Raw genomic sequence first — 11,064 nt, 5'->3', positions numbered from 1 at the left:
TCCCTAAAGGGGACACTTTTTATTATAGCAAATCTGAAGAAAAAGAAGAAATGGTTCTACAAAGCTTTGAGAGGTTTGGGATTTTATCAATAATTAATTTCTGTAGCCAGATTAGGTTGATGCTGCCCGCACCGGTGAGTGTCCTGAGCCTAATGCAAACCTGGAGATAGCATGGAGGATACAGCAGCACACAAGTACTTTTCCAGCCCAAGCAAGCACTTGCGTCTGCCACGGGTGTAGTTCATAGCTGTTGAAAGGAGGACAGCCCCCATCAGGCTCGGCCAGTCCATCTGCAGGCAGCCAGGAAGAGGGTGAAGGACTGGAGCAGGGAGGCTGCGGTGGTTTTGTCCTTTGCAGACATTCTGGGGGTATTTCATACTCAGGGTGGTGGTTGGTGTGAGTTTTGGGAGGCGTAAATGAAGGAGTTTGCCTTCGTTGTGAAACGCAAATGGTGGCATGGCTCAAATCCGCCAGGTGGCAAAATGGGTTTTACTGGAAAGGAAATATTCCTGGGCTGCCTCAGAGGAAGCGAGAGGAAAGCAGCCCACCAGTAGGTCTCTGTCACCTAGCAATGGCGATTCTGTTAGGCACCATGAGGAGCAGGGGGTGGGCTCCCAGGCTGAGCAGAGGAATGGAGCGAGCCAAGGACGAGCAGCAGTAGGAGCCCTGCTGAAATGGGGGGCTCAGCCTGAGGGGAAAGCAGTGCCCCCCCCATGCCTTGTGAACCCCCTTATGTTTGCTGTACTCAGTGCCTCTAAAGCGCTGATCTTTCTAGCGTCTGCTTTTGTGTTTGCAGAACATCATCAAGAAAGTGATCGGACAAAAATTTGTGTACAAATTTGTCTCCTTTCCTGATATTTTAAAAATGGATCCACATGCTGTGGAAATCAGCAGAGAGAGCCTTTTGCTGCAGGACAGCGACTGTAAGATGCCTTCCGAGAGCCGGGATCAGCACAAGCACAGCTTGTCAGCACTGAAAAGCACAAGCCGTAATGAATATATCCACTCTGGCCTGTACTCCACTTTCACTATCAACTCTCTGCAGAACCAGCCAGACCCCTACAAGCCAATCAAAACAGAAAAACTGGAGGAGAAGTCAGAGGGAAACACGCCAGTCGAAGAAGTTCGGACTGTTATAAGATTTGTGACAAACAAAACAGACAAACAAGTTATGAGGCCCATGGTGTCATTGCCTTCCACTTCCGAAACAGCAGCTGCCTCTGCTTTTCTCAGCTCGTCTGTGTCAGCTAAAATATCTTCCTTAATGCTACCCAACAGTGCCAGCATTTCATCTCCGTCGTCATCTTCCTCCAGGTCGCCATCTCTGTCTCCCACCTCGCCCCTCCCTGCAGAGCACAGGAGCCTCTTCCTGGAGTCCAGTTGCCACGACTCAGATTCCCTTGAGCCTCTGAACCTCTCCTCAGGCTCCAAGGCAAAATCTCCATCTCTTCCCCCAAAGGCTAAAAAACCCAAAGGGTTGGAAATCTCTGCTCCACCTATGGTTCTCTCCAGCACTGACATCGGTTCCATTGCCCTCAACAGCCCTGCGCTTCCTTCGGGATCCCTGACTCCAGCTTTCTTCACTGCACAGGTGAGACCTGCCTATCTCCCGTACCCTTGCTTCAGCCAGGTATTCCTTCTGTGTGGGCTGTAGCGTTAGCTCTGTGGGTCTGCCAGCATCCGATGGAAAAAAAACATGTATGGGGAAGAGAGACACGGGGTCTGAACGAAGGGTGGGACGTGGGTTCCTGCATGAGTGTGGGGAAAGCCATCGCAGTTCACAGACTGCGCGGAAGGATAACGGGTTGGGCAGCCATTAGTTAACAGGGGTGAACTGCCGATCAGCTCAAACCAGCCTCCACATCTACAAAACAAGCAGGGAAAAGCCACGAACCACACAGGGCTTTTATAGGGCACCACTTCAGCAAACGCTTCGTGGGATGCTCGACTAGTTTTCTCTACTAGATGTTGTATCCATTCAAACAGCGTGGCCTTCCCATTAGTATCTGAATGTGGAGCAAATAAATGGGTTTCTAAGACAAGGCTCTTAAGCCAATTTTCCCTTTCCAAAGTTTTACACATCCACAGAGTGCTCGCCAGAGCTTCCTTTCAGCAGACACCTACTGATAGCCAGCAGGTGGTTTTGTTCTTTTTAATCACACGTTTGTGGCAGTGTCGGCGGCGAGTTCTTGTTTTCAAGCAGGTCTATGAAAAAAAATGTAGCAGTTCAGAGGGGAAGAGGAAAATCACATAGATAATGAGCTGGTGTGTTCATTGGTGAGCTTTGTCTTACGCTACCAATGCAAAATTAGACATAAAAAATCCAAGAGTAAAATTATCCCCATGGGGACCCTCCCCCTAACATACCCCCACCCCGAAATAAGAGCTGATGCAAATACTAGCATTGAATGAAGCAAACTGAGCAGTAAATCAATAAATACAAGAGCGTGTATTACAAGCTGTCATTTACTTCAGGCTGTCCAAGGGTCACATCATATCCTGGATCCCTTTACCTCCTCCCTGCTCCAAGAGGTTTTGCACAGATGACGTGGGCAGCGCAGCCACGGGTCAGAGGTGTTTGAGCCGTCCTTTGCCTGCACGGCACGAGGGGCTGGCAGGGGCGCGCTCGGCCAGCACGTGCTCTGGCTGGGCTTTTCAGCCAGCTGCAGAGCAGGGCTCTGCGAAGCCACTGCAGTTCAGACACACCTGTAGGTCACCGAGAGAGGAAAAAGAGGATTCTGTGGGCCGTTATCTGTCATTTTTGACATCACAAAGGTTTTCAGTGAAGTTAGGTGTGGCAGGAAGAAGCGTGGCAAACCAACACTGAGGTGCATTGACAGACCTTCGAAACCTCTGACTGTGGTGTAACCGCAGTATTTCGCTTCCAGGGAGCGTGCCTGACAAATAGATCGTATCGGATGCCAACCAGACACAGTGACAGTGCGAGTTAGGACAGGCTCGCTTTCATCTACTGCTGCCCCAAAACTCAGTATGAAAGAGATTTCTTTCTTCATTTTGTAATTATTCCTTTGAACACTTAATTTTATCATTCCTCTTTACTTCGTACCCCTGAAAGACGTTGACGGGAATAAGGTAGATGATTGTGGCTCTCCTTTAGCAGGGTGGCTGGCCAAGGCTGTGACGACTGTTAGCCGACTTAATGCCATTAGGAATCTCTTTTTACAGGTTGTCCTATCACAGACGAGGCAGATGGCACCCGTGTAGGGTAGTCCCTGGATCCACTTATTTAACCTTTTGGCTATACAGCAACATAGCGTTTTCCCCTCTCTTTTAGCCTTGTATTTCCAGTGTGGATTAAGAATCACCCTGCATTCTGATTACTTGACCTAGTGAATAGAAAACAGAAACTATACAGTAACTGTGTTCAGGTAACTGTAATCCACAGTGCAGAATAACTAGAGCCGTAATTTAGGCTGGAAATCTGCAGTTCCTCCCATTCTCCTAGGAAGAACATCTCCAGCAATCTCTGATTTACCAGGTCCCAGTGGCGGACGCCTACTCCCACGGGGCAGGCGCAGAGCAGGATGTCAGACACCGGTTCCCACTCCAAGAGCGATGCAGGTCCAGAGACGTCACATTTCAGATGGCGTTCCTCCATACCTGCCAGTCACCAGGAATACCCTCAAGTGGAGCCCTGTGCAAGGGCCCGTGATACGCACAGCCAGTTTCAGAAGAGAAAAACGGGTTTGAAGACATCGGTGCGTACAGCACTGTACTTTGGTTAGCTTCCAGATAGTGAGATTTTGCCCAGTACTTCTTTTACAGATTACTTAAGCTTCTTATTTCTGTTGGCTCTCCCTTGGCCAATGTGGGTATATAATTTTGCCTCACTCTTTTTCTTCAGGCCTCTAGCATTTGTAACATTTACAACACGCTGTTTCCTCATAGACAACGCAGCTTGTCTGCAGTCAGCACGTGCGTGGTCTGTAGTGTATCCACAGACACCACCCGGGCTCCAGCATGTGCCTAATGACCTGGGAAGTCATGTACGTGTGACAGCACTTGTCCGTTATCTGACAGCTAGAAGTGACAAGGAAGATTGTGCTTACACACGTTCTTTGTCAGAGAAGCCACAAGCATCGTTGCTTAACATAATTCTCTCTGTGCAGTGAATTATTTCTGTTGAAATTGTTCCTGTGCTTAGATTATAACGACATTTTTAAAGTAGGAACTCCCCACTGGCTTCCACACCTAATACCAGATGTACAGCTGCATGAGGGCAGAAAATGAAGTGACACATGAATTTCCCCGTGGGATTTAAGGATAGCCTGGGCTGTGGTGTTGTTTACACTTAGGTTTCCTCAGGTGGTTTTGATGCTGGGCTGATGGTGATACTGAGAACAAGCCTGGGAGGCCCTGTGCTCTTTTTACATTAAATATTAACAGACTGGGAGGCTCGCTTTGGCTGGCTCCTGGCTCTGGCAGAACTTGCAGACATTAGTGCTGTGATCGTCAGAGGACACAGGCTTTTGCTTAGCCCGGTTGTTAGGCATATTAACAAGCTTCCAGAGACGAATGGAGGGCAGCTGAGCTTCAAATCTCCTCTCTCTCTGAAGACTTCGGCCTGTATCTAGGTAGGAATAAACACCTCCGAGTTTTCCTTACTATTCTCGGAAGACCCCCTCGAGAGCTGTATTTTCAGTTCTGGATGTCTGCAGCTTCTTAAGAGAAAAACTAAGGCAGCGCGGCATAGCTGCTGGAGCTCTTCATCCGGCTGGGATGGTGCTGTGTCCTTAGTCGAATGTTATTGGGTCTTACTGCTTACATCTTTGGTTTTAGGTTAGTAGGCTCTTCTGTAAGTAGATCTCTGAGTATTTATCCTGACCTGATTAGGTGTGTTCTTCATCAGTCTCGTAAATCCCCGTCAAGAACTGTCTGCCTGCAGAGCATCAACCTGTAACACGCATGGGAAAGGTGCTCTCGCTGGTGCTGTCCTTTTCCTGCCCCGTGAAAGCACCGTGGTACCGGGAGGAGGGTGTTGGTGAAGGAGCCCCTTCACAAATGCCTGCCTGTTGATTAGTTTTGCCCAGATATCTTGACAAGATCTGCCACTTGATCAGCTCAAGACAGAAATTTTCTCCTTGCCAGGCCTCCACCCACTCTTTGCCCCTTTCGATATCATCCAGATGTATCCAAACCCTGACCTCCTTGGTGCTCCTGACACCGCCAGACCCGCTCTTTTACTGCATGAACACCAACCCCACGGTTCTCCCAGTGCCCAAACCCAGGTTCCATCCTGCCTTTCCAAGCCTCTTCGCAGCCTTCCTCTCTCCCCATCCCCCGCTTTCCCAGCATCAGCCGTATTTAGACATAACTGGGATTTCTTCCACGGGGTTTGGTGTTTCTGATCCACCTTCTTCAGCACCAGGGAGATGGCAGCGTCCTTCCCCTTCACGATTCTCCATGAACCCCGCTTCTTTTGGGATTCCTTGGAGAAATCGGCCCCTTCAAGCGCAGCCAAGCTCTTGGTACCCTTCTGGACACCTTGGGATGGAATCAGCAGGAGGACCAGAATGTTCGCTGCTCCTTGTCTCTCCCATCTCTTCTGCTGGTGGTAAATGGTTTGACCCGGTTGTGAACCCCAGCACAAGCACGTCAGAGCAGGTCCGTGTCCCTCTGCGTGTGCATGCACAGAGCCTCAAAGGCCCCAGCAATCCCTCGAGCGCTGCTTCGCAAGTCACGGGGCCGTCACGCTCGAAAATCCCTGTGCGCTGCGACACCCGCCGCTCCCAGCCTGCTCACGGCAGCGTGCCGGCAGCGGCACGCGACAGCCCGGCGCTGGTACAGGCGGTGCTTACCTGAGGCCCCTGGCTGCAGCTGCCCTGGGGTGGGTGGGCAGCGCTTCCGTTCCTGGCCCGGTGGGCAGCTCGCAGGTACGGGAATGCACGATGAGGTGGTTACTGGGGGGAGATGCTCGGTACCTTCTGTCTTCACATATTTTAAACTCTGGACAAACTGATGCCCCTGTTCAGCAGAGCACCGACACGCTTGTCCTACACAGCGAAACGCTCGCACTCAAATTCCACTGAGTGCTCTGCTAAATAGGACTGATTTTGGTAATTGGCATCAAGATTACCGGTGAGATTATGCCAAATACTTTGTTCAGAACTGTCACATCACTTTCACGTTCTTCTTTGGAAAGATAAAAGTTACTCTGGATACGGAGCAATTCCTGTGATTCTTCCTTTGAAGGGGGATGGGCACGTGCTTTAGCTCTACCTCCCCACCAATTGTACTTTAGAAGTGCCGAGAGCATTCCCAGCTCTCCTGCACCACGGCACTGGAAGGAGCCACCTCCGAGTCAGGAATTGAATTCTTAGTTCTTGCCATTTTGGTTCCTTTCGGACAATTAACTGTGCTCTCCGCAGTCCCTCTGGGCACCCGACCCCTCCACTCGCCTCTCACTGCGTCAGCCCCTGCCAGTTTCTTCAGTCTCCTTCCATCTCGAAGAGGCACCATCGGAGGAGAGAACTTCAAAGGCCAGCAGCGGCTTTTTTGGCTCCACGCGCAGTTGCATTAATGCTTCAAAAGCTGCACTCAGTTCGAGCAACTGCTGCCCTCCAGAAGGTAAAAAATTACTCCGAAGGAGACGAGGCTGTGTTTGTGGACACCGGGGCACGCATAGCATTTTATACCATTGCAGGAGCGTGGTTCAAATAAGCAGTAACGGCTTGTATTTAAGCAAATCACCCTAGAAATGAAATCAGTTTGCATAGGAAGGAATCTTAAAGGTGCAGGTGTCCGGTACTGACCACTGCAGCGCCAGGAGGCCGGGCAGGATGGGCAGTTGCTGCTGGCCAGTACACTCGGCGTGCTCTATGCCTGACTTCACTGGGAGAAGGAGCCAGGCAGTGAGACGTACGCAGCCCTAACTCCTGAAGCCTGCCTGCATCATGGGGTGTTTTTTGTCTTGCAGACCCCAAATGGATTATTGCTGACCCCCAGCCCGCTGCTGTCCAGCATTCACTTCTGGAGCAGCCTCAGCCCTGTTGCTCCCTTGAGTCCTGCCAGGCTGCAGGGACCAAACACTCTGTTCCAGGTAGGTCTTTCCAATGCACAGGTTTCACTTCTGAAAGCGCACGTGTGGCGGAGACATCCGGGGAACCTCTCCTGGCGTCGCTCCGGAGCTTCTCACGTGGTCTGAGACAATAGGGTGGTAACTGGCGTTTTTAAAGAGAGGCCTATTTACCTGTCCCCTCTTTAAACCCATGGAAGCAGAGACAGAGCCTGCAGGACAGTGTCTGCTGCGTGAAGGAAAGGGGAGTAAATGCTGGGCCCCAGGAAGAGCAGGTAGCAGAGCCCTCAGCGCTTCAGGACGAGAGTGCAGCTGCCTGCCTGCCTCTGGGCCAGAGATCAAGCTCTCGCGTTTCTTTTTCTTCCAGGCACGCGCTGCTTTTCGCAGTAGCACTGTGCTTGGCGCTGCCTGCCGTTGTTCAGTACTAGTATTTGTGTAGGGAGAAGGACTAGGGTGGGATCCATCCACATCCACGGTCCAGTTAAGCCCAGGATAGGCCTATGGGAAAGCAAAGTCCCTCCCTTAACAAACCAGGAGGAGCCTGTTCTGGGCACGACGTGCACGCTCCCTCACAGAGCACGGAGATGCCTATGAAGTGGTGAAAACCTCTCCTTCGCTGCTGGCAAGGTGCAAGCAGTTCACCTACACCTACGCACCCTTCCAGCCTACGTGGGGCATCGCTGAAATCGCAGTCTCCTTCCACACCGTTCGCCTTGATACACTGACCTACCTGCCTGGGAAGTCCTCCCTTCAAAGCCATACTACTGTGTAATTACACTGAGTTTGAGGTTGCATCGTTAGGTTGAAATTACCACATAACTGGAACGGTGAGAGATGTGTACAGAATTGGTTAATTCAAATTAACCAATTTGAAAATGCAGCCAAATTTAAGGACTACCAAGTTAGCTTGAATTCAACACCAACTACATTGTGTTTTCTTGTTACAACTGTATAGACGGTAGCACTGAGAGGGTGCAGTCAGATCCCAGATCCCCACTGTGTGGAGATGGATGAAGAGCATCATCGGGGCTACAGGGACAACAGGCAGAAGAACAAGGGCACTGGGTTGGGATGGAGACAAGGGGAAAGATGAAATCGTGACATCGGCGTCGTCTGCATCTGGGGCTGCTGTGCCGGAGTGCTACCTGCCCCGACAGACACCAGAGGTCCCACAACCCTCTTTTTCTGTAACCTTCAACATCACATAAAGTGCACTGCAATTCACATGCCTCACTTCAGAAACCTAGCCTAGGAAAGCAAGAGCTCGTGATCAAGGTCAGTGTTTTGCTGAACCTCCCTCCACAGCAGCGATGGGAACATTTCCCGAGGTACGGGCCAGTCGTGGGCAGCCCCGCAGCACGCTGCCGAGCCTGCGCCGCTCCCCCTGGCTTTCTGCCGGGCCCTGGCAGAGGGTGTCGCTCGCTCACGTCTCGGTGGAAGAGTAATCCTGTTACAGGCAGGTGATACGCACGTGGAGAGGTCGATTACACCGCAGTTGGCTGCTGAAGGACCGATGCGGTAAGGGGTAAAAATACCCCAGACGCTTGAAGTCGGGAGCCCGGTTTTTCGGCTCCGTCACTCTCAAGCCAACAGAAACCCAGCATGCTCGGGGAACCGGCCTGGAGGCCAGATGGGTATCTGCCACCCGGATAATTCCCGCCTCATGCTGCGGCAAGTTTATGCCACCTACTTGCTTTGCTTTTTCTTGGGTCAGATGTTAAGAACTAGTCCATACACGTCACTGCAGGCAAGTCGGGATGAGTCATGAATGAGGAATACAGGGCTTAGGTACTGAGTTAGTGGGGTTTTGCACAGTATTTCAGAAGTAGAAGGTTAATACTAAATTACAGTATGTTTCGCTTCCCATACTACATGCTCTGGTGTAGCTAGCTTACGGTTTCTTACGGAATACAGAGAGAAGCTGTAATTGCTCGAGAGTAATTTGCCCCACATTTTGTATCCACTGCTGTACTTCTTCTGCCCTAAAACTACATCTCAACTTCAACTTTTGCCGAGCTCTTTCCTGCTTTGCTTTGTGCAGGGCAGATGAAAAACATGGGTTTTAAGTGTGTTTTGTAGATTGGAAAATGTCTTTGGAAGCAGAGCAGGTGGCAAACACTGCTGGGCAATACTCACTTTTCCAGTGTAGGTAGACGTGTTGTTACGTGACCTTTAATATGAAATACAGTCAATAATAGATTTACGCTTTCCCGTACGTTTACGAATCGTTCAGGTTTCGTCCTCTGTTTTAGGCCCCTAATGGCTGCAGCAGGCGTTCGGTTCGTATCTTCCCGTACAGAAATGACAAGCGGTGAAACCCTCTGGAGTCGGCTGCTAACGCTGAGTGCACGCGCCTCTGGGCGGAATGCTTTGAGATAAAGGGTAATTCTTACCTTTTGGCCTCTTGCAGTTTCCAACTCTGCTAAACGGTCACATACCAGTGCCGCTCCCCAGTCTGGACGGAGCCTCCTCTCCAGTACTGCTCTCTCCAAACGCTCAGAAATCCTGATGACGCCTCATCACGCCACGGACTTACTGGTGGATTTAACACTTCATTCCTATGGGCTAGTTTTTCCTGTGTCGTGAGAAGGACATTGTGAAACCCTCTATTACTTCGGTTTGCACTTTTCATTACATGGATAATCTACTTTTATTACGTTAGCGTTTTTAAACAGTGTTTATATATAAAAGTATATATAAATCTGTTTTGCATTAAATGAATTCTAATTTTTTTATATCATAGCTCTCAAGTGTTGAACACTTCTGTTGTTGATGAAGTACTTTTCTTAATGGATTGCAACAATGTATCTAATAAGGATGTGAAGCTTCTCTTTAATCCCTTTCTCTGCATATTATGCATTGTGCTTGTGTAAACTATAACCGGCTGTGCCTTCTTTTGCATAACGTCATGTAAATGATTTATATATTTTCTAGTATTAAGATAAAAAGTTGAAAGACAAAACTAGTATCGAACAGCCCTATGGTAGTAGTTCAGTATTTTCTCCACGGATAGGCCGTATGATGCAGTGTATTCATGTAACTTTGTATTAAGTGCTTTCAATTTGTATAAAAATAGCCTTATAATTTTTCTTTGCTGAAGCGAAAAAACACCGTACTCGACGTTACGGTCAGGAGATGCATTGAGGAGTAACAAAGCCACGTTTACACATGCGTGCCTGCTTCCCTCTGTGGAGTTGCAACAGGGAGGAACGGGGCTGTGTACAGCCGTTGAGACATTTCCAGCCCGTGAGAACGCTCCTGTAGAAAAGGAGAGGTTGCTCCGAATTTGCCTGGCACATGCTTCTTACGAACTGTCGGCGTTCCAGCTGGAAAGACTGCAGGTATCTCTGTCCTCCCAGGGAATGAGAATCATTCCCGACAGAGAATTTCCAGGTGCTTTGTTCAGTCGTGCCAAGTGCCTTCTACTATTTTCCTGGAATGGTTATATTCTAGCTACTAAAGCTCAGGAGGTCACGTTTCCCCTTCCCCCAAAGAAAGTCACAGGACCATAAATGAATGCCTGGTGCTTGTAGAGAGGCATCCAGTGCATGTGGGATGTTTATGTAGAAACATCTGGATTCTGGATTAAAAACCAGCACTGTCTTACTCTGTACTTGCAACGTGGACTTACTGGGTAAGTCCTCTACCTTCAGGTGATGGTTTAGTCATCTCGGTGTCAGGTCAGGATTAGGCTAGACTCCCTGGCACCACAGATTCTAATCTTGGCAGGCCTGATGCAAATCTTCGGTTTTCTGAGGTGGCTAAATTGGGTTGAATGCAGCTTTACCACGTGGGTTTTCCAGGTGAGACCTTCAGAAACCACACGAAAATCAGAATCCTGTTGTCTGCAGGTCACTAGAGCTTCTACTTTGCTTTCTGGTCAAAAGCCTGTTCTTTGACATTTACACAGTGAGGTGTCTGCTGATTTTCTGTTTGGATGACTTTCAGCGATGATGTGTGTAGTTAATTGTAAAGTGCTTTTGGATCCTTCAACCCGAAAGGTGCTAAATAAACATTTTATTAATGCA

At 49.4% G+C, this 11,064-nt stretch overlaps 1 protein-coding gene across 1 annotated transcript in view; it reads left to right on the top strand.

The window, feature by feature from the left end:
- The window catches only part of ELK3 (ELK3, ETS-domain protein (SRF accessory protein 2)), a 20,523-nt gene extending 9,459 nt beyond the window's left edge, over positions 1-11,064 (top strand). The window contains exons 2-4 of the mRNA XM_010151470.1: positions 797-1,591; positions 6,938-7,060; positions 9,447-11,064. Coding sequence (XP_010149772.1) covers positions 797-1,591; positions 6,938-7,060; positions 9,447-9,545 — 1,017 coding nt within the window. The 3' untranslated portion in view covers positions 9,546-11,064. The remainder of the gene's footprint in view (positions 1-796; positions 1,592-6,937; positions 7,061-9,446) is intronic.

The sequence above is a fragment of the Eurypyga helias genome, unplaced genomic scaffold (genome assembly GCF_000690775.1).
Source record: "Eurypyga helias isolate BGI_N326 unplaced genomic scaffold, ASM69077v1 scaffold17425, whole genome shotgun sequence".
NCBI classification, from domain to species: Eukaryota; Metazoa; Chordata; class Aves; order Eurypygiformes; family Eurypygidae; genus Eurypyga; species Eurypyga helias.
The sequence above is the reverse complement of the archived record's forward strand: the minus strand, read 5'-3'. Positions and strand labels throughout refer to the sequence as shown.